Source organism: Lagopus leucura, unplaced genomic scaffold (assembly GCF_019238085.1).
Source record: "Lagopus leucura isolate 7727_CA_CO unplaced genomic scaffold, USGS_WTPT01 Super-Scaffold_100059, whole genome shotgun sequence".
Lineage (NCBI taxonomy): Eukaryota > Metazoa > Chordata > Aves > Galliformes > Phasianidae > Lagopus > Lagopus leucura.
The window spans coordinates 43163-65563 of record NW_024962305.1 but is presented as its reverse complement, the minus strand read 5'-3'; the positions used below and the strand labels follow the sequence as shown (position 1 = coordinate 65563).

At 49.0% G+C, this 22401-nt stretch overlaps 2 protein-coding genes across 3 annotated transcripts in view; one reads left to right on the top strand and one right to left on the bottom strand.

Annotated features, from left to right (window-relative positions):
• The first annotated feature begins 47 nt into the window (after nucleotides 1-47).
• Nucleotides 48-16030, top strand: DDX42 (DEAD-box helicase 42). Of its 2 annotated transcripts, XM_042886526.1 has the most exons (18): nucleotides 48-151; nucleotides 1406-1642; nucleotides 1943-2093; nucleotides 2692-2753; nucleotides 3502-3538; nucleotides 4928-5077; nucleotides 5314-5418; nucleotides 6001-6120; nucleotides 6622-6798; nucleotides 7317-7445; nucleotides 7986-8085; nucleotides 8720-8767; nucleotides 9646-9743; nucleotides 10977-11253; nucleotides 11880-12106; nucleotides 13287-13397; nucleotides 13910-14011; nucleotides 14903-16030. In XM_042886526.1, the coding sequence occupies exons 2-18, from the start codon at nucleotides 1422-1424 to the stop codon at nucleotides 15623-15625; spliced, it is 2838 nt and encodes a 945-aa protein (XP_042742460.1). In that variant the 5' UTR covers nucleotides 48-151; nucleotides 1406-1421; the 3' UTR covers nucleotides 15626-16030. The 2 variants fall into 2 exon arrangements, with proteins under 2 accessions (XP_042742460.1, XP_042742461.1); XM_042886527.1 differs by lacking the exons at nucleotides 48-151; nucleotides 1406-1642; nucleotides 1943-2093 and having other exon boundaries at nucleotides 2690-2753; nucleotides 3121-3538.
• A 2745-nt stretch (nucleotides 16031-18775) lies between these two features.
• The window catches only part of LOC122188355 (parathyroid hormone/parathyroid hormone-related peptide receptor-like), a 4510-nt gene continuing 884 nt past the window's right edge, over nucleotides 18776-22401 (bottom strand). The window contains exons 3-13 of the mRNA XM_042886580.1: nucleotides 21981-22091; nucleotides 21756-21880; nucleotides 21505-21599; nucleotides 21012-21195; nucleotides 20626-20779; nucleotides 20403-20463; nucleotides 19929-19995; nucleotides 19707-19805; nucleotides 19430-19567; nucleotides 19309-19350; nucleotides 18776-19184 (exon numbers count right to left, since the gene is read on the bottom strand). Coding sequence (XP_042742514.1) covers nucleotides 18825-19184; nucleotides 19309-19350; nucleotides 19430-19567; nucleotides 19707-19805; nucleotides 19929-19995; nucleotides 20403-20463; nucleotides 20626-20779; nucleotides 21012-21195; nucleotides 21505-21599; nucleotides 21756-21880; nucleotides 21981-22091 — 1436 coding nt within the window. The 3' untranslated portion in view covers nucleotides 18776-18824. The remainder of the gene's footprint in view (nucleotides 19185-19308; nucleotides 19351-19429; nucleotides 19568-19706; nucleotides 19806-19928; nucleotides 19996-20402; nucleotides 20464-20625; nucleotides 20780-21011; nucleotides 21196-21504; nucleotides 21600-21755; nucleotides 21881-21980; nucleotides 22092-22401) is intronic.

Sequence of the window (22401 nt, the reverse complement as noted above, 5' to 3'; positions counted from 1 at the left end):
AGTACGGCGTACTGACGTCAGCGCGCCAAGTACGCACGTACGTCTGAAGGTACGTACGCACGCACGCACATCGGTGCGGCGCTCCATTCCGTCTCCACCCCCCGCCCCGGTAACCGGGGGAGCGGCGGTTGGCGGCTGCGCTGCCTGCACGGTGAGTGAAGGGTGCTGGGCCGGGCGGGCCGGGCAGTGCGGCGGCTCCTCCTTCTTCTCCCCCGGCACCTGCCCGCGGGCGCTGCGGGGCCGAGGCCTGGCGCGGTGTTGCGGGCGGCCTGGGCCCGGCCTGCACAAAGGGCCCCGCGGGCGGGAAGGACCGAGAGCCGTCCGGCGCCGTGTGGGACGGCGGGCAGCAGCGCGGTGCTCCGGGCGTTGCACGCCGGCTGCGGTTCCGGCGGTCCGTGCCGGGGCTCCTGGCGTGCCCTTCCGGGGGCGGGGGGGCCGAGCCCCGCGTTGCTACGGAGTCCCCGCAGCGCCCCATTGCCGTCCTATGGACGGAGTGACCCGCCCAGGAAGTTTTCACGCGGGTGACAGGTCCAACGAATGGTTCTTTAATTTCTGTGTCGGTACAGTGAGGAAGAGTCCCGCAATTCAGACATTGTAACTGAAAAGGTTGCCCGCTGTGCTGTCAGCAGCAGATGCGCAGCATGCCATCCGCCCGTGTGTGTGCTGATAGATCTCCTATGGAGCACGCGGGTGGACAAACTGCAGGCATGGAGGGGTAGGGCACCCACCAGTGCTGTGAGGTACTGAAAAGCAGAGTTTGCCTTGAGGTGAGCCCAGTGTTCAGGACTTAAGATTTATCGAGCAAGTCCCGAGCTGCTGAATGTTCTTTACAGGGTGCAGCAGCAGGATTTATCCTCAGATTATTTTAAACTTGTTTCTTTTGTCATTGAATGATTCCCACTGAAAGTGGGAATTTCCATAATAAGATTCGTGGCTGGTGGGCCGTCCCATTCCAACACTTGAAAGCAGTGTGGTCAGACTCTTTTTGGCAGCCTTCGAGGTATGACTTACTTGATCATGCAAACAAAGTAATTAAGTTACTTTAAATGGGAAGTGTTGTTTCTCCTGTGTTCCAGGTTCTGGCTTTGAGTTTGTTTGTCTTATAGAAATGAAAACTGTAAAGCAAGCAGGACAAGCAGCATATGCTTAAGTAGTATTTTAGGGACACTGTTTTTGGAAGGGAATTTCTTTGTTTTACTGTTTTTCAGATTGCAGATGCACTTAAACTTACAAGAAAAGGACAAAGGCTAACTCCTTTTTGGGGAGCAGATCAAAGTCGTGTCAGTTACAGTTCCCAGGTCTCTTTATCATGAGTACAGTAATCTGCTTTCAAGAAAAATCATGCCGGTAGTCAATACCTGCTTAAAGCAGAAAGGCATTAACTTATCTGTTCTGATTTTAACAGATCTATTGAAGGCATCATGAATTGGAATAAAGGTGGACCTGGTACGAAGAGAGGCTTTGGTTTTGGTGGATTTGCCATAACCCCTGGAAAGAAAGAGGAGCCGAAGCTTTCTCAGCAGTCTCACAGTGCTTTTGGAACAGCCGGTTCTTCTGCTGCGTTTGCGAAATCAGGACCTCCCCAGCTGCCTTCTTTCTACAAAATTGGGTCAAAGCGAGCGAATTTCGATGAAGAAAATGCGTAAGTAGGGTTATTTCTTGCTTCTCTCTGGTTCTGCATTTTAGTCTTTTACTGTTTCCAAAGCAGGGAAAGTATTTGTGACATGTAGGAGGTTTCGATATTTAGAAGAGCCCGCTCAACTAAATGCTCTACCACAGCAATAACATCAAAGAAACCTGAGTTGCTCAGCTGCAGGAAAGCCCCGTGTGTGCTCTGACTCTTATTATCCTTTTCTGCATGGAAAACTTGACTCGGAAACCACGAAAGACAGTGTGTTGCTATGGGCTCTGTGCTGACTGGGTGATGTTTGCTACTTCTCAGGTACTTTGAGGATGAAGAGGAGGATAACAGCAATGTTGACTTGCCATACATTCCTGCAGAGAATTCCCCCACTCGCCAGCAGTTTAATTCCAAATCAGCTGACTCTGACAGCGATGATGATCCTCTGGAGGCATTCATGGCTGAAGTGGAGGCAAGACCCAGCTCCTGAAATGTTTATTAACTCACGTGGCAGTACTTCTCTCCCATCAGAAGCAGCAAATGCCTGTCATGGCTTTGGCAGCTGTCTTCAGAATGTCACTTAGCTTTTGTTTTTCTATGTAAGATGCTGCTAATTAGAACTCAAAGATGAATTAAATGCAGAGGTAGTCGATAGAATTTCCAGTAGCTTATCTACTTGTTTTGGGCATGCTAAGGCTGCACAGCATCTCTGTGCACCTCTGACTGCAACGCTATGGATTTGTGTGTTTTTCACAGCTCAAATGGAAATGATTTGGATTTATCCCAAACAGCTCCTTAGCTGCAATTCTTAGCTGGATTCTGTCAGTGTTTTCCAGAAGAGTGTGGACACTGTATTTTTTTTGACAGCACTGCCACAAAGTTATAATTAAATTTCAAAGTAATTGTTAGGAGAATTTGTTTAGTGTAATAGGATGTGGGATGAGAGAAGGTTTGGTTGAGAAAGTGTTGTCTCTGCGGCGTGGTGATCCACTTATGTAGGAATGATTTTTCCTTCCCATTTGTATCATCTTGTTGTTTTTTTAACGTCTCACAATTTTGTAACCTGTTAGGATCAAGCTGCTCGAGACATGAAGAGGCTGGAGGATAAAGACAAGGAAAAAAAGAATGCTAAGTAAGTTCTTTACTGTAATTCCCATGCCTAACAGTGTCTTGTATGGTGCTGAAAGGTTCCAATGCAATTTGTTGATGTTCACTGTTCTGTAGATAACATGAAACAGTACTGCTGTACCGTAGTACTGGAGATACTGGAGGCTCCTCCAGGCTTGTTTTAAGATGTTCCCTGTCAGGTGATGCATTAGGTAATGTCTGACAATTGGGATGCTAAATTTGGAGTTTAAGCAGTTGACATTTTTGCAGCTGATCTATCAGTGTTGACCAAGGTAAATGATGATGCCATTGATTCTTGATGTAAATGTCAGAAACGTTGGTAGCACTTGCACTGCATGGGGTTGATCAGATTATACGTGGTCCTGAAACAGAACACCGGATCCAAATCACCACCTGGGGATGTTCTGAACCGGATTTGCACTTCCTGGCTCATATTCCTCTTCAGTTATGGGACATCTGGTAGCATCGAGAGCTTAGACCAGGATGATCTTTGATGTGGCTTCTACTGGGAAGACGGAACCCAAATCTTTCAGTCTCGTTAATAGAAGTAAAAATGAAGGCTTTGCAGGGTCCTTGTTGTGGTTGACACCAAAAGATGGAAAATCCATGGGTTGGGATTATGAATGTTACTGAGTTGTTGGTGTTGTGACTTCCACAAAATATGGAGCTCAGCACTAAGCAATTGAAAGTATGGAGCTGCGTATGTGGAACACTTGCAGGGAAGTTTTTTTTTTCTCCGCTTGTTTTTCCAGGGGTATTCGAGATGACATTGAAGAGGAAGATGACCAAGTGAGTTCCTATGCAGTCTTTCTATCTTCTTATTTGTTTATCTTCCCTCCCCAAACACATAATGCTAGGTACAAGCACAACTCCGGTGCCGTGCTCAGTACCCGGACAATTCAGCAGGAAGCTCTAGTGGTTCCCCTGCTGCCTCCACCCTTCTAGGTGTTCCATTAAAAAAAAGAAGAATACTAGGAGACCATTCCTTTCTTTATTGCTTTGAGAAGATTTTTTCAGTCCATTTGAATTTCAGCTTCCTGTACAACGGGTTTTTTGGTATCTAAGGGTCTCATCAAGTTTGAGATGAGCTGAATCAACTAATATGGAGCACCAGTGGGGAAGCTGTTTGCAGTGAAATTTTGTGTCTGTTGAGGGCAAGAATGAGGCTTTCTGCTCTTTGTTTTCAGCAGGGCTCCAGTTCTGTTTGAGGATTGTAGGCATTGCTGTAACAGAATAATAAACAGAAGGGAAGCACTTTGTTTCAAAAATGCACCTTCCTACCTAATTATAGTTACTAACTACCTCAGTAGTTGTAATAATACAGAGGATGGAAGGCTTGTTGTGCCCACTGGCCTTTGCTACCAATTTGGTGAGTGTAGCCATGCTCAAGTTGGAGCTAGGGTAACTTCTACCTGCAGACAGCTGCTAAGCAAGTGTACTGTATGCATATTCAGATGGCTGAGTGACAGTTGGCCACGTGAATGAAAAAGGCAGGTGGGTGTAACATGCCTCTGTAATCGAACCTTAAAAGTCTGGTCATAAATCTTTGCTTGAAGGAAGTCCATTGAGGCTGGTGTCTGTGCATGAGAATGGCTTGTTGTGCCAGGGAGCCATAAGTGGGATGCTGAGAGGAGCTGTGAGGATGGCATGTGACAGCTTCTAACTTGGGCTTGTGTCAGAGGACTCCTGAAATAGTTTCTTTCCCATTTGCTGTTGCTTTTCATTTCTGGAGTGTAATTAGGGGAAGAGGAGGAACTTTAGCATAGTTTGTTTATGTAAAAGAGGTAAACATAGAGTGAAATTGTGCTCACTGTGTAGAAACCTACAGCATTTGTGTTTGGTTCGTGTGGAAATAAGACTAGATTCTTGTACTGTTAAAACCTTACAAGTGGAAGAAGTTCTTAAGCAGACCTGTAAGAGAAGAAGTTGTTTGTTTTTTTTGTTTTTTTAAAAAAGCATTCTGTGGTCTAACTGAACATTGTAGTTGTTTCCTTTGTTTCTTCTTGTCCTTTTTCTGGGCATAACTGTTGATATTGATTAGAAGAACCAGTCCTAGTGAATGTTCTGTTTCTCAGTGATGTGTGTGAAAACAAACAGCCATCTAACATCTACCCTGTTTAAGCAACCTGGTATTTTTGCATCCTGTTGTATGCAATTTTACTGTATGTTTTGCTGCAGGAAGCTTATTTTCGCTACATGGCTGAAAACCCAACTGCTGGTGTGGTGCAAGAAGAGGAAGAGGACAACCTGGAGTATGACAGCGATGGGAATCCAATTGCACCATCCAAAAAAATCATTGATCCTCTTCCACCTATTGACCATTCAGAGGTAGGAGGTTATTTTGCATCCTGCTGTGTCTGTTGTAGGAAGCAGGGGCTGGGAAGTAGAGTGGAACATGCTTCCTTCCAAATGCACCGGTGCTGTCAGGTAGCATTCCACTGCTGTGCCACTCGAGTCACACTGCAAACCCTTACAATTGCTTCAGATCAAATAAACGTTATTGCAGACAATCAACTTTCTCTTAAACCTTTCTCTCCATAATGAAGATGTAATTACCCCTGCAGATTGAATATCCCCCATTTGAGAAAAATTTCTATGATGAGCACGAAGAGATCACCAGCCTGACCCCACAGCAGGTGGTGGAGTTACGGCACAAGCTGAACCTGCGGGTAAGCATGTCGCAGAGCCTCCTCAGGAGCTTTCTGCCTGCATTCTCTCAAACTGCCTGAATAGTTCTCATTAAAGGGTTGGAATGCCAGGCCTCTTGGACACCTTCAGTGCCTTTGATATAAAGGAGCGTGGCTTTCCTCAGCAGGTCTTGAAAGTTGTCTCCAGTCTTCTCTAAGCGGGCGTCCATCACCAGTTGTGTGGGTGCACTTTTGAGAGCCACAGAGCTAAGAACTGAAACTGGAAATGCTATAAGCAAGAATTGAGTATTTTTCCCATTTGAAACGTGTTAGTGTGGTGACTCCTGTGAAGGGAACTGTCTGGGGAGGAAGGAGATCAGTTGTACAAGGAGGTAGATGTGGTTTTTTAGTAACTTGTGTTGATTGACAATATATGTTTGGTTTTTAATATCTGGAAGCCCTGTTTACACAATGCATATGGAATTTGTGCCAAGTTATACTGAAGTTTACTTAAAGTAAGTAAAAAAAAAAACCACAAAACTTACTGAAATAAAGGTGCTTCATTCATTTCTGTATTTGTTTTTCCTCTTACTGTTTTCTATGAACACTGTTTCTATTTCTAAGGTCTCCGGTGCTGCTCCTCCAAGACCAGGCAGTAGTTTTGCTCATTTTGGATTTGATGAGCAGCTCATGCATCAAATTAGGAAATCTGAGTATACCCAGCCCACGCCTATACAGTGTCAGGTGAGGATTGTTGCTGCCTAACATCTAAAATGCTGCTAATAGAATACGTAGAAAGGTCCTGAGTGCATATGAGGATGCATACAATGCCAGTTTCCAAACTGTCATGGGGAAAAAAAAAATGTTTTCTTTTTCTAGGAAGCGAGCTTTGGGTGTTTTAAATTTCTTTTCTAAAAACTTGAGAGGTCCTCATAGCAGCAGTGGGGAGGAGCTGCATGCTTTGTCACTCAGAATGGTCACTGGAGGGACAGGCTCAGAGAATTCTGGTTTTAGCATCCTTACAGCTGGACAGGAAGCGTTTGTGGCCAGGTGAAAATACATCTGTGCCCAAATGCTGGCATTTGCTTTGAGTCTTTGAAACAAGCTAATCTGAATTTGGCAATAAAGCTGTGTATGCATCCACCATATTGCTGTGAGTCCCTTGTAATGTGCAGTTCTTTTGTTATCTGAGTTCTTCGTGTAATTCCGAGGTAGAATATGGGTTTAAAATTTCCTTGTTTTAAGGGTGTTCCAGTTGCCATGAGTGGCAGAGATATGATTGGAATAGCTAAGACTGGAAGTGGGAAAACAGCAGCCTTCATTTGGCCAATGCTGATTCACATCATGGATCAAAAGGAGCTTGAACCAGGAGACGGCCCCATTGCAGTGATTGTGTGCCCGACCAGAGAGCTTTGCCAGCAGGTATGTGCCCAGGGAGCAGGGATGTGTCCAGGGAGCAGGTTTGTGCCCTGCAGTGTTCCTAGAGAAGGCAAAATCCTGTGCAGAAGTTGCCAGAGAACCTCAGTGATCGATTTGCAAGAAATTACCCTGGCCATGACTGCGGTGTAAGCTCACAGCTCTCACTTCCACTCCTTTTTGTTGTAGGGTCATGACAAATTTTAAGTCATCGTTAATTTTACACAGAGATCCCAAATTATTCCTAAGTGTTGAGGGTTTTGTGGGTCTGTTGCCACAAGCTGTGTGTGGAAGGATAGAGCCTGTGGCTTACGTTGCGTTTGGGTGGCTGAATCCATTTCCCCAGTAAGTGGATGGAAGTCGTCCACAAATGTTGGAGTGCTCAGCCCTGTGGATTTCTGAATGATTTCAGGAAGCTTTTAGCTGGAAAGTGGACCTCAGGAGCGGGGCTCTGTTGTTAAGGTAGGTATATGTTCTCAGATCTGTGTGACGTGAACTGTGAGGTGTTCTGTTTAAATCCTCAGATCCATTCTGAATGTAAGCGCTTTGGAAAGGCGTACAACCTGCGCTCAGTGGCGGTCTATGGAGGAGGGAGCATGTGGGAGCAAGCCAAAGCCCTCCAGGAGGGGGCAGAGATCGTGGTCTGCACACCTGTGAGTGCCTTTATGCCCACAGTACAATGAAACATTGAAGCAGGAGTGATTTGAATGAGGGCTGTTCTCAAACCACCTCGCTTTTTGCAAAAGCTGGTGAAGAACTTGTGCAGAACTGATGACTGGGGGAAGTTCTGTCATGGCTATTTATTGGAGTACTGGGCCAAAAAAGCAGAGCATGAATAACTCCTGCACCAAAAACTCGAGGTTTGGATAGGCAGTTCCCAGTTAAAGTTTAATTGAAATGAAGGATGGTCAGTTCTTGGATGTCAGCACTGCTGCCCTTCCAAAAACTATCCCTAAAATTCAGCTTTGACAGCGTGGTTGATGAGAGATTTAGTTATTTGTTTCTAAGCCTTGAATATTGACATTTACCTCTGGACTGAAGCCCTGAGATGTTTTCTGCTCTGTGTCTCTGGTGAGGTTAAAAGCTGATATGGTGAGGAGAAGAGCACGTGAGTTCTGAGGTTGAGCATGTTAACACTTTTTAATATGCTTACCAACTGGCTGTTAATATTTATTTCCCCACTCTCCCAACAGGGTCGTTTGATTGATCATGTGAAAAAGAAAGCTACAAACCTTCAGAGAGTCACTTACCTCGTGTTTGATGAAGCAGACAGGATGTTTGATATGGGGTTTGGTATGTTTTGGAAGGCAGTGGTGTGTGTTTCTCTGCTCAGTGTGACTGTTTATAACTCCTGTGGTGTTGAATGCTGGAAAACACTTAAGGAAAGTATGCACAGTAATACACACAACTATAGAAAGATCTAATATCTGTTGATACAGAGATCTGTGAAACCCAGTTGATAAATTCCAGAAATCCTGATTTTTTGTTTTTTTTATCTTAAAAGTGATGAATATCTTACAGTGAACTCACTTCTCTGCCTTGGTTCCGTGACTGGATCCAGCAGTGTTGTAAGAACTCCCTGCTTTATTGGAACAGGATCAGTCATTTCCATCTGCATGATGTTGGATCACAGGGCAGAGTGAAAATCTGAGGGTGCTTTGGTGCTGCAAAGTGAGGGAGGCACCTGAGATGTGCAGAGTGCTCTGCTCAGCTCACATCTTTGCTTAAAGAACTTTTTGCTGAGCTTTTTGTGCAGTAAAGGAACTTCCCTTCTGCGGCAGAGAACTGGAAAGTCACAGCAAAGTTAAATAGAGAAGAAGCATGCATTGATTCCATTTGTTAAATAAAGTGGTGAAGTTGCACTTTGAGTTATTCTACTTGCTGACAAACATGCAGTGTTGATTGCAGCACTTTCCTTCTTTTCCAGAGTACCAGGTCAGATCCATTGCAAGCCACGTGCGGCCGGACAGACAGAGTGAGTATGAGCATGTTTCAGATCAAACTTTTGGGAGCTGCAGGAGGCTGTGAGGTGGAGGGTGAGCCAGTTCAGAATCTGGAGCAGAGATTGTGTGGCTGTGACAAGAACAGAAAATCCAGCCGGGCTTCTGCGCTGTTACTGTGTTACTGTTTGTGGGCTGCTGGGAGAGGCTGCTTGTGAAGTGTGAGCATTTGTAACCAGGTTGTTCATCCCTCTGTAATCCCCCGCAGTCTTTGCTCAGAGGAAGGATGATCTGCTGAACTAATCACAGATCACAGAATCACAGAATTGTAGGGGTTGGAAGGGACCTCCAGAGGTCATCGAGTCCAACCCCCTGCCAAAGCAGTTCCCTACAGCAGGTCGCACAGGTCGGCATCCAGGCAGGTCTGGAACATCTCCAGAGCAGGAGACTCCACCACCTCCCTGGGCAGCCTGTTCCAGTGCTCCGTCACCCTCACTGTAAAGAAGTTCTTGCGCACATTGGTGCAGAACTTCCTATGCTGCAGTTTCCAGCCGTTTCCCCTTGTCCTGTCTCCACTCACCACTGAAAACAGTCCGGCCTCGCCATTCTGCCCCCCACATATTTGCATGCTTTGAGATCCCATGTGGTAAACTAAACTGTGGTAAAGAAGGCTTGCAGCATGCCACGTTATTATTATTCACATCTTGTTTCAAATACCATGAAAGGTGTTTCTCCTTCGAGGAGTTCTAATAGTGTGATTTCTGATTTTCCTTACCACTGGTAAGACAGACTGTAGCTTCGGATCACTGACATAAAACAGCCAGGCTGGTTTGTCACACGTGTGCAGCGTTGTCACAATCGTGGAAGATTAATTCTTCAGGGAATGCAAATCTTGTTTTCTTCCTCCTTTCAGCCCTTTTGTTCAGTGCCACCTTCCGTAAGAAGATTGAGAAGTTGGCCCGAGATATTCTGATCGACCCAATTCGAGTGGTGCAGGGAGACATTGGGGAGGTAACCTCACATCTGAGCCAGTCACAGAAGGGAATCACACCGCTGTCTGAAATTTATGTTAAGCTGCAGCAGTCAGCTCATAAATTGAGAAGGAAATACTGGATGTTTAGCCAAGAATATTTGGGGTTTTCGTCGTTGTTGTTGTGCTGTTCTTGGTGTTTATTTTGCTGAGCTTTTTGCCAGCACACGTTCTTGGGGGGGGGGGGGGGTGTTCCATCATGCAGGGAAACAACATCACTGCAGTGACTGATGTGTTTGCTGGGCTGAGCAGTGGGCACCTCCTTCTGCTTTGTCTCACAAGGATAAATAAAACAATGACAGCTTTTGCAGTGGAGGCTTTGAAACTGGTTTTAATGCCTTTCAGCTGGTTTATGTGGGAATGTTGATTCTATACTTGCTTGACATAGCAGCTGAACTGCTAGCAGACTTGTTTCTGCAGTTGAAGTGGGTGGATGCACGCTCACTGTGAAGAGGCTTTGCACTGTTGCAAAGTTTCACAAGCTGTCTGCTGAACATTCTTTTTTCCACCCATTCTCTGCAGTTTTTGTCCCCATTCCTTACTAACAAGAAATGAGTGGCTTCCTGCAGCCTTGTCTTTCCAGGAAGCTGGTTTTCCTATGCTTTGCCTAAGAAAAGGAGCAGCTTACCTTGTTCAGCCAGTTTCTTTTCTCTGGTCTAAATTACTAGTCTGGGAACTTAGTCCTCACAGGAATTACCATTCAAATGTGTAGAAACCACATCTTTCCTGGAAACTTCCCAGTGGAGTTTTTTGCCCCGCTGCACTTCTGTTATCTCAGCAGAGTGCACAGGGGTCTGTTTGTGCCTCCTTTCTTCGTGATGCTCTGGGCAGTCGCAGCACACAGAGCTGCTTTCTCTGACCCCCATTGGAATACCTTTTGCTGATGATCACCCCCTCCACCTCAAACCTCGCATCTGAATTGTAGATACTCCTCTTTGTGTCAGTTGGATGCTAAACTGCATCAATGCCAGTGACTGCAGTTTGCCTCTCCAGTTTTTTAAAGTGCAGCTCAGCTCTCCTGCCATTTCTGCATTGTGAACATAAAGTGGTCAGCCATGAAGTGAGCAGGAGGCAGCTGTGACCTCGCTCAGAGGAGAATGTCAATTCCCTGCTTCTGCTCTCAAAATCACTTTAAATTCCTGATTTTTATTCTGCTGTCTGTGTTTGCTGCAGCGCCCTTTGCATCCTGCATCACTGCTTATTTCTCTCCTTAGGCAAATGAAGACGTTACTCAAATAGTGGAGATTTTCCCCTCTGGTCCCAGCAAGTGGAACTGGCTGACGCGGCGCCTTGTGGAGTTCACATCCTCTGGGAGTGTTCTCCTGTTTGTCACCAAGAAGGCCAACGCTGAAGAGCTGGCTAATAACCTCAAGCAGGAGGATCATAACCTGGGGCTCCTTCATGGCGACATGGACCAGAGCGAGAGGAATAAAGTCATTTCAGAGTTCAAGAAAAAGGGGATCCCGATACTGGTGGCTACTGATGTAGCAGGTATGTGCATTGATAAGGAGCTGCAGCTCGGGTAAGTTGTGGATATCAGCAGGAAAGGTGTCACACCTCAGTGGAAGGCAGCAAGGTTGACTTCTGACCTGCTGCACGGCTTCCCAGATGTTTTCCAGAAGTGCACACTGTTAGCAAGGGATTTTATTCTGAAAGTTTCCCGGTGGTGTTAAATATACAGTGACAGAAAGAGAGAGAGAGAAAGGTATTTTAATACACAGAAAGTAAATAAGCTGCTTCTGAAGGAAATAGCTGCTGTTAATCAGCTGACAAATTTACTCATGCTTATATGAACAGGAGGTGGAAACACTTGGGGCCTTTGTAGAACAGCTCTTGTACCCAGATGTTCAGCTGAACAAAGGATGAATGTCACAGTCCTGTAATAAAGGACCTCTTTCTCTCTTGAAGTAACAGTTATGTGATCTTCCATCTCCAGTCCTGTGAGTCGCTGCACTTAAGATAACAAAGAGTTTTAGCCTACAGAGGATGTCTTAACTGTGATCTGTCGGTGTGGAAGCTCTTCCCTAATGGAGCAGAACAATGTGCTGGTATGAATGGCATTGCTTTGAGTCCTTGCAGGGTAAAGATCCTTACCACTGTATTGCTCTTGATTGCAGCTCGTGGGTTGGATATTCCTTCCATTAAGACTGTGATTAATTACGATGTGGCTCGGGACATTGACACCCACACCCACAGGATCGGGCGTACAGGCAGGGCGGGCGAGAAGGGAGTTGCCTACACCCTGCTGACTCCCAAGGACAGCAACTTTGCTGGGGATCTTGTCAGAAATCTGGAAGGTGCTAATCAACATGTTTCCAAAGAGCTGTTGGATCTGGCAATGCAGGTACGAAGCAAAACTCTGTGAGGAAAGCTGCTCATAATTAGCTGGCAGAGAAAGCCAGGAGCTTGGAGACTTGTTTTGGGTTCCATCATTTATCCTCAGTGGTCTTTTGGCAACCTGTGTTGTTTTTAAGCAGGCTTGGTACAGCAGTGGGTTTATTTAATAACTTTTGAAAGAAAGGGAGACGTGAAGATGTTGGACTCCAATATGTAACCAACTCTGGTGTCTCATTGCACTCAGATTTTTGCTCTGCATCAGAAGATGCAAGTTAGGTGAAAGCTGAACTAGAAAATGATTACAGGTTAATTCACTGTGTGACCTGGTTGTTTGGCAGTGCTGTCTGACAGGCTTGCTATGTACAGGTATGACTGATAGGTCAACGCTTGCACCACAGTGCTTGGCAGCTCACGAAGGTGCTGCAGGGGAGCAAAGGCTTTTTGGTAATCTCCACATGCAAAGATAGATTAACACACTTCTGACTTCAGCACCAAGAGCTCGGGTGCCCACTGCTGGAAGTAAATGGTCTTTTTCTGACGTATGGAGGCAGCATTTTCAGAAGTGACTCAATGTGTGATGCACAGCTCCATAGGCTGCCTGTCAGAAGAGAGGACAGAAGCTGAATGGCTTGGCTTATGGACTTAATTGGGTCTGAAGGAGCTACCAGGCATGATGAGACACAGCTAACCATTATTTAGAAATGGCAGTGGGAGCTCAGGTTGGGCTGTTCCTTCCTGGCCACTGCTTGTTGCAGGAAGTTGCACTGACAAAACTTCATTTCTTCTTAAGCTGCCAATGGGCTCAATCTGTAAAAGCCAGGGATGAGTAAATGCAGACCTCTGAAGTGAATGACATTAGAAATGGCATTTATTCCTGGGTTTAGAAAAAGCAAGCCTCTGAATCTTTAATGTAGATAAGAGAGCAGGACATAAAATCAGTTTTCATAAGGAAGATTTGTAGGGAGAGCTTCAGAGCCGTGTGTCAGGACCGTCTGCAGCTTCAGTTCCCACTCGGTGCAGTCTGCCCTGTCCCAACCCCTTGCCACAGCTGTGTTCTGGATTGGGGAACAGCATGCTTCATCTTTTTTCTTTCAAAATGCTCAAAATTTCCTTTTCTAAGTTTCGTTGCCTGTGTTTCTCAAGCTGCTCATCCCTGTGTTGCTCCCCTTTGCTTTTCTTTTGCCCAGAACCCTTGGTTCCGGAAATCCCGTTTCAAAGGAGGAAAAGGCAAGAAGCTGAATATTGGTGGTGGTGGCTTGGGATATCGTGAGCGTCCTGGCCTGGGATCAGAGAGTTCTGTAAGTAGAAATGCTGAAGAAGTTGTTTACAGTCTTTGGATCTTCTAAACTTTGGGCTGCCTTTCTTCAGTGTAAAAATTCGCATCAGTTCCACCTCTGCTTCCACAAACTGGCGTAGGTCTGTCTGTCCATCTGCCAGTGTTTACAGGGACAAACTGCAGATGTTTCTGCATCGTGCTCACCATTCATCCAGAAACCACAGCTGAAGCCTTGTTCACACTTTGTCCTGCTTGTGACATCTGTGAGCACCGCCATCTGATCCTGTTTTGCTGTGCTGTAGGGAGATGGTTAAAATGTGGTCCTAGTGAGTTGCTCAGACCTCCTGCACCTTTGCTTTTCTGTTGCCCTGAAGAACAGAGGGCAGATTGTGCTGCTGCTCAGCTCTCTGAAGGTCCACGATCCTTAGTGGGTGCATTGCCTGAGTGCAGAGTGATGATAGGTTTGGGAAACTGTGCAGTGTGATGTCTTTTGTTGGGTAAATCTCTCCAGTTGTCCTTTGTCGTTGTGATTAGGACCGTGGCAACAACAACAGTGTGATGAGTAACTATGAAGCATACAAGCCATCATCTGGGGCAATGGGAGACAGACTTACAGCAATGAAAGCAGCTTTTCAGGTTGGTTCAATCCACGTTCTAACTCAAGAGGAAAAGAAACGAGGTGGAAAATGTTTCCTACTGGTAGTTTGAAACAAATTTTTTCTTCCTTGAAAGTACAGAAACCCTGTGCTGACTTCAGGGAAATTGAGTTTGGTGGTTGCAGCCACGTCTCATTCACTTGGGGCAGGGAGTCTGGAGTGGAAGAATTAGCATGCAGGCTGGACTGAACGTATTTGCACAACATTCATTTGCCAGATTTATTTTGTGTTCTGCTGCCTATTTGCTCTTCTTCCCTTCTGGATTCTGTTTGTTACTACGTTCGATCCTGTTTGGCTCCCTTGAGTGTAAAAATTAACCCCACAACATAGAAGTCCCCTTGTTTCTGTGGTCAGGCAACAGATGTCTGCTACTAATTCTGTGCTGATAAGCACGGCAGGAATGTAATCACTCTTTGAAACTCTGTGAAAGGGGAGATAACAGCAGGACAAGGGGAAATGGTTTGAAGTTGAGGGAGGGAAGATGGAGGTTGGATGTCAGGGGGAAGTTCTTTGCTGTGAGGGTGGTGAGGTGCTGGAACAGCTGCCCAGAGAGGCTGTGATGCCCCGTCCATCCCTGGAGGTGTTCAAGGCCAGGTTGGATGGGGCCCTGGGCAGCCTGGGCTGGTGTGAAATGGGGAGGTTGGTGGCCCTGCGTGTGGCAGGGGGTTGGAGCTTCAGATCCTTGAGGTCTCTTCCAGCCCTGGCCATTCTGTGATTCTGATTCACTCCAAGAACAAGTTTTTGTAGGAACTCTTTCTCCTGGGGACATCCTGAAGTTCAGGACAGGGTTGTGCCTGCATGCTGGCTGTGTTCTGTGGCGCAGCACAGATGCAAACACTTCTTTTTCCTTTCCTTTCTCTCTTTCTGGCAGTCCCAGTATAAGAGCCACTTTGTTGCTGCAAGCTTGAATAACCAAAAGACTGGAAGCTCTGCTGCTGGTGCCAGTGGCTGGACCAGCGCGGGGAGCTTGAACTCAGTACCTACAAGTTCTGCACAACAAAACGCTGCAAACCCCGCCAGCCCCATCGCAGCCACCGCGGCGGCGAAAGGCGTCCCGGGTTTCAGCAGCACCGGGACTCTGAGCAGCGTTCCCACCTTTCCCAGCGTCGGGATGCAGGGCTACAGCAACAACAACAACGGTGCCAACGCCGGCGCCGCTAATCGGGAAAGCATCGGCAGCGCCGGCGGCGCTCCTCGCGGTGGCGGCGGAGGCGGAGGTGGCGGCGCCGTTCGGGAGCGCTACAGCGACGGCAGGAACAGTCGGCACAGCGAGGCCCCGCGCCGCGGGGAGGGCGGCGGTCGCTACAACGATTCGCAGCATCACGGCGAGGGGGGCGGTCGCTACGGTGACGCCTATCGGCACGGGGAGGGCCGGCACGGGGACAGCCATCGCCACGCCGAGAGCCGGCACTTCAGCGACGCGGGAGGTGGTGCCAATCGCAATAACGTTGACGGCAGGAATATCGGCGAAGGGAGGAGCAACGAGAGCAGGAATGGTGAGAACAGGAAGGATGCCAACAGCCGAGACAACAAGACAGATGGTTTTGCTGTCCCAGAGCCCCCGAAACGTAAGAAGAGCCGGTGGGACAGTTAAAAGCTGGTGCTTCACAGCCTGGGATTTCTGCAGGTCTCTTATCCGGAGGATTTCTTGGTAACTGGTTGTTGAGCAGCTGGGGGAGGAGAAGGAAGCCGTGCAAACTCCCCACGCGAGTCTGCGCCGGTACATCTGCAGACATTCACTCTAATGATGTGTACGTGCGATGCTTAGAGAGAAATCATTTTGATAAAGCTGCCTGGGTTCTGCTTTTAAACATTCAGTGCTCGAATAACTCGGCTGGATTTAAACAGATCTTGACCAGAAAGAAGCTGTTTCGTGTCCTTGGAACAATAAGAAACTGTTTCAGGTTGTCTTTTCTTAACCAGCACACCCACCTACAAACCAGTCCATCTGTTGATGCTCAGGACCCACCTGTTTAACATTAAACAGCATTAACTTTCAGCAGTTTGTTCACTATGGTGAGTTCTTCTCCAGTTTCTTCTTTTCACCTCCTCTTTTATCCCCAAATAAATTTTGGCTTCCAGATTTGCCCCTTCCTTCTCTCCCTATCACTTAAGAGTGTATCAATTTTCCTTGCTTTAGGTGGGATGGAACAAGTTGAGTTTTCTTTCCTTATGGAAGCTGTTGAAGGGATCCTTCTCCAGCCCAATTAACCACGACTTCACAAGTGGGGGTGGAATCCCTGCTCTGTGCTCAGTACAGCAATCCCATTGCCCAGGTGTCCTTTTTTCCTTGTAAAGAACCTCTTGTTTTCCCAATAGCCTTCATTTGGGTGGAAGCCTGCATAGCAAAGTGTCTGTGCTGTGCCTATGCACCCTCTGTTATGAGAGGGCTGATGGCTTTCTTCAAGGTAAAAACAAAGGGAAGAAAAGAAAGAAATGCAGATCTGCTCCCAGCAATCAGAGTCTGGTGCCCCCATGAAATGAAGCTCAGTGAAGGGCCTTCATTCCGAAATTCAGGGACCTGCTGCTCAAAAGCCTGTAGGGAGAACCTGAAAAGCGATTGATGGAGTGGAACAGCTCAGAGATCCCACGTTGGACACGTGCAGTTAAAAGTGTAAAATCTTGCTTGCCCGTTTTTAACTCATTGTGTGCATTACCTGTTTTTTAACTCCTTTTTTTGTTTGCGCCATGAAGGTGAGGAGGAGCTCTGCTGTTGAAACACGTCAGCGCTCACCTCTGTCTTGTTTCTGCTCACAGAAGTATCAGAACCTGTCAGGTTTTTGTGACGTTGTGAAGTTTTCTTTATCCGCTGTGCGTTTGCTTTCTGCTTGCTTTAGTAAATGTTTTATTACCGAGACAAAACACCTGGCACGTGCTTTTCATTCTCTGCTTTTCCTCGGGCTCTCCTGGCACTGGGATGGAGATCCGTCCTGTTGGAGATCTGACTGCAGCCCTTTCTTTCACCACAAGCAGGTGAGAAAATAATCCCGTGCTTTTTCTCGCCGTCTTTTACCTCAAACAGGTTTGAGAACCATATTTGAGCTCCAGAGCCTTCTGGGGTTTGGGTTCTCCCATTTTGAAGTGGAGAAGTGCAGGGCTCACTGCTTATCCCAACCTTTCAGAGTCCTGGGGCTGGAAAGAGAACTCAGCAACGCTGGTGATGTGCCCAGCATTGCAAATGTCCTCAATTCACTTCAAGTTTGCCTCTTCAGGCCCCCTCACAAACAGCTCTGATACAGTTTGTGGAACAGCTTCCACTTGAGTTGTCCCATCGCTTTTTGCACTGGTTTGAACTCTGCAAGACAGCAGAGTTTGTTTAGTAGTCAGTATTAAGATGAGGATGATCTCCTGTGGCAGAGCTCAGGAGCCTTTGTGGATTCCCCTTATCACACTCCCTGTTTATCACAGTTAAAGATCTGAGTTCTAAAACCAAAAGATGGCTCAATAACCTGAAGCTGCTCCCTGCCCCCTTGGTTTCACGTTGCTGCCTCTGGGAGCTGGTCTGGCTGGAGCTGTGCTGTCTGCCCTTGTTTTAAATGCATCCCTCTGCTGTTTTGATAGGATTACTGAAATTCCTCACCCCTCTCTCAGCTGCCAGGAGCCCCCGGAGACTTGGCCGAGTCAATATTGACCCGTGGCAGAGAGCTATAAATGTCAGCTCACAGGTCTGTGTTGGATGGGTAGCAGGGCTGATCCCTCTTCCACAGAACAAGGTAGCAGTGTGAGCTGCGTGCCAGCTACCCTGAAAAAGAGCCTCTCTCCTTGCAGTGGCAGGCTGCGCTTTCTTCTGAAGAGTCAGGAGCACAAATCAGCTGAGCAGATCAACTGCAAGGAAGCTCAGGTTTGCCTGTAAAGCACAACCCTGCTGCTCCGGCACCCCCTGCCCTGTGCTCTGCAGTGGAGCAAGAAGAGCGGGAGGTGATGAAGATGTGCCACCTTCAAGACCCGCTGCCCCTCTGTGCCCTCACGGCCCCTGCCTGCTGCCCCCCCCCCAGTGATTCCTAATCCTTGTGACTCTCTTTACATCTAAGCTTTTCCCTGGAAAGGTCTACGAATGCACACGCAATTACTCACACGCTCTCTGTCACTATCTTTATTATGAAATTACACTGGAACAAGTACATCCCCACTCCCAACAGTGCTGTAATTCTCTCTCCCACCCATCTCTCTGTATTCCCAGGAGTGTTTTCCCAGCAGTGAGCATTGCCTCACAGGGGGGGCAGCAGGGAGCTGTGCCCCAGGAACGAGCAGGGAGGGCAGAGCTGGGGGCTGTGATGCTGGCTGGGCTTCCAGCCCTTCACACCAACTGTCCTCCTGTGAGCGATCGCTGCACCCATCCATGGGCACGGGGATGTGGGTGGGGGGGGGTGAGCTGCTCTGCCCCTCTCGTGCTGTACAGCAGGAATTGGGTGCTGAACAGAGGAGTCGGACTTAAAGGGTTCAATCTCATTGGCTCGATTTTGAATGCACTGGAGCTGAAGTCACTTTCCAGACCATCACAATGAGGCACTGAGCCTGGAGGTCTGTTTCCTGTGATGATTCAAGGCTTTGCATGCAGACGTCACTTACACCATCACCTGCACGTGGAAGGAAATGAAGTTTTGAACTGCTGCTCGGTTTTAGGCCAGGCAGGTACAAGAGGGAGCAGGAGCGCGTGGTTCCTCAGCACGCTGGCTGTGAGGAAAAGGGCAACGAGTTGATTCAGCTGCTATCTCCTGCCCCAGCTCTCCATGCAAGCACAAAAGTTGCCCCAAACACAAAGAGCAGTGCAGCTGGGAGATGCGGCGTTAACTTCACAGCATCGTCTCCAGCTCTCTGTTCAGATTCGGGTGATTCTCATCCAGGTCCTTTAAGCCCAAGCTGTTTTCCCCGCAGGTTTTCTGGCTCATCTCCTGCGTCAGATGAGACAAAAGCTCTGCAGCACAGGAGCTGGGGGTGTAGCCTGGCAGGCTGCTGCGGGCAGGGAGAAGCAGCCCCTGGGGCTGTGTGCCCCCCGGCCCTCGCCCTGCCAGGCTCACACTGAAGCTCGTGGTACCGTGGGACATCAGCCCAGCATAACAGCAGCTCCCTGCTGCGCTGCTGGCACGCGCCTTCTGCTTGAAGTCCAGCGCCAGGCTTCTCCGAAAACGGGCTTTTTTAATCTCTGCCTGCACCTGTGGGAGAGATCAGAGCTGCTGCTGCTCAGAGCCACCAAAGCGGTCCTCCCTTCCCTTCTCAAATCCGAGTTTTCCCTCTGTTATCCAGGGAGTGCAGGGAAAGATGCTGCCCCTCGCTTACCTCCCCATTGCAAAAGCAGTAGATAAAAGCCACAAAGAAACCCTGCCAAAAGAGATGGAGGAGTTTTGAGTCCTGAGCTCGGATTCCTGGATGAGCATCGCTGTGCTTGGAGCACCGTTACCTGAGAGGAGTTGAAGAGCATCTCGTAATGCATCTGGATCTGCCACAGGACCCCCGAGACTTCGGTGTAGGGCATGGCCATGAACACCACGTAGTGCACTCCAAAAAGAGGCATCAGCACCAGCGTGGACTTCAGCAGCTTTCTGGGAAGAGAAATCAGGCGCCGAGCTGAGATCTGCCAGCCACCTCCCACAGCCACCCTGCAGCTCTGCTCTTCGTTCACAGCCCTATGGGGAACCATCCCCAGGAAACGGGCAGAGGATGAGCCAGGCCTGCACTCGCCTGTACTGCTGCCGGGGGTCCAGCTTCCCCGTGTTCGTCTCCCACAGTTTGGAGGCCAGCACCCGCACGATGTTGAGGAAGAGGAAGAAGTTCACCTGCCAACAGCCACCCGCCCGCCTTGGGTTTGTTGCCTGCAGGGACCTGGCCCTGAAAATGGCAGCAAACGGCCCCGGGGTGCTCAGTCCCCTCTTCCCCAGAAAGGATCGTTAATTTCCTACCACCACAGCAGCCAAGATGGGGACCTGGTAAATCCACTTCATGTTCCCTGCACTGAGGTCCCAGCACCTGAAGAGAACGGGGAGGACACACCAAAGAAATGCCTGAAATCCTGGTGGCAGCCGATGGCTGCCTGTCCCCCCATCGCCGTCCCCACCTCCTGTCCTCCCACCTTCCCCTCTTTGCTGTCCCTGAGCGCCTGGCTGGGAGGAGTTTGGGGATTTGGGTAAATCATTTTGGCAGCAGTTATCAATGTATGATGTCAGCCTCCACCTGGCTTCATTCCACAAGCAAGACAAAGATATTACGGGTCTCAACTACTGGCAGTTTTATGAACAAGCCTTTTGTGTTTGCTGACTCCTCTTGTTCTTTTTGGAAGTCTTTTCTGAAGTTCTGATGCCCACAGATTTCTTGCTAGCATCTGCAACCTGCCTTCCCCTCCCCAAAGAACTGCTGGAGGAGATGGATCTACGTACTGTGTGTCTGCCAGGGAGGCCCTGACGCTGGCCCAGATGGACACAAACACAGCGGGGAGACCTGGAGGGATGGAACACGAGAGGAACACGGCTGAGATTGGTGTTTGCAGCCCAAAACGATTCATGGTTCATGTTCCACTGCCCCCATCGGTGCTGCTTGGCTGGTGCCTCAGCTCCTTGCTGGGCTCAGCAGCACCAGCCTTGGGTTGGGGTCCAAACTCACCCCAGCCAATGATGATGAGGACCCACAGGTAGTTCTTGTTGGAGAGGAAGGCCATGAAGATCAGGCTGTGCAGGTAGAGACCTTCCACCAGGATCCAGTAGTGGTTGGTGGCCAGGAAGTAGAGGAAGAGCGTCACCACCACCTTGCATCCAACCTGTGACGTGGGTCAGAGAGGTGCCCACATCAGTCCTCCCCAGAGCTACAACTCCTTTGGGTTTGTCCAGCACAGGCTGAAGGGCATCAGCACAGGGAGAACACAGCTGTGCTACGGTTGGCCCTTTGTCCCATCCCTCCCAGTGGCATCACCCCACATAACGCAGTCCGTATCCCCACACTTCCGAGTTCCTAAATCCCCTTTTTCCCCCAATCCTGTCTCTGTGCTCTACCAGGTGGCTGCGTTGGCCCGGCGGGGGGCTCAGCTCTGCCCCCAGGTCCTCCTCCCTCAGCTTCGCCTCGCTGCCCATCGTGGCCGAGTAGAGCACAGCGTCCTTCAGGAAGATGCTCGCTGCCCGGCAGATGAAGGAGGCGAAGAGGTGCATGTGGATGTAGTTGCGAGTGCAGTGCAGGCGCCTATGGAGAAGGGTGTGACATGAGCACAACCCCAGCTGCCCCACAGCTCATTCCACGGGGGCTGCCAGGTGATGACAGGGGGCCGGACATCAACTCCAAGGTGTCAGCCCCCCAGGAGGCAGATCTGGGTGAGAGTGGATCTTCAACACCTTCAAAAGTGGGGTGTGTTGGTCATGGGGAGCCCATGAGATGCGGCTCCTGGGGGCTTTGGGAACGGCCTGGAGTGGTTGCAGTTGCTCCAGGGGCTGCTGCACGCAGGGCAATGGGGAGGTTTCCTCCCATGGGTACAGGAGCTCAGCTCCTCCTTACTTGAAGTAGGAGAGGATGCAGACAGCCACGATGAGGGAGGCCAAGGAGATGGAGTAGCCAGTGGTGTACATCAAGTGCAGGCGGTCAAACACCTCCTGGAAGACAAGGGCTCTGCTCCAGACCTCCCACAGCCTGTGTCCCTTCTGCCTCTGGGCTGAGAACACAGGGAGAACTGGGAGTGCTGGGGGGGCAGAGGGGGACGTCTGAGCCCTGCTCCCATCCCAGCCCCTTTCCCAGCACCTTCCAGTCACCTTCTCACGGCTCCGGCTCTCGGAGGAGAAGAGCACGGCGCATTCTGTGTAATTGGCCCAGGTCCTGTTGAGGCTGAGGGTCACTTCCCAGGTCCCGTAGGCACTGCAGTACCTGTAGGCACGGCCTGGGGACAGAAGGGGACTCTGAGAGCTGCAGGACCCGCAGCAAACCCAGCAGTGTCCCCAAGGTGATTCCTGAGGTGCTGCTCAGCTGCAAGTGCTCACCTTTATGGTTGAAGTCATAGATGTAATCAGGGCAGGGCACGGCCACCTCCTGGCTGGGAGAGCCTTTGGGCCAGCAAATGATTCCATCCCATTCTGGGAGGCAGTTGGTGTCTGACGAGGGGGCAAAGGCACTGCATGTCCCAGTGACACAGCATGCATCCCATCCCATCCCATCCCATCCCATCCCATCCCATCCCATCCCATCCCATCCCATCCCACACATCCCATCAAATCCCATGCCTCCAATCCTGTCTGCCTCCCATCCTTACCCATGGCATGCATTCCAACCCCATCCCATCCCCATCCATCACATGCATCCCATCCCATCCGCATCCCATCCCATCCCCATTCATCACATGCATCCCATCCCCATCCCATCCCATCCCATCCCATCCCATCCCATCCCATCCCATCCCATCCC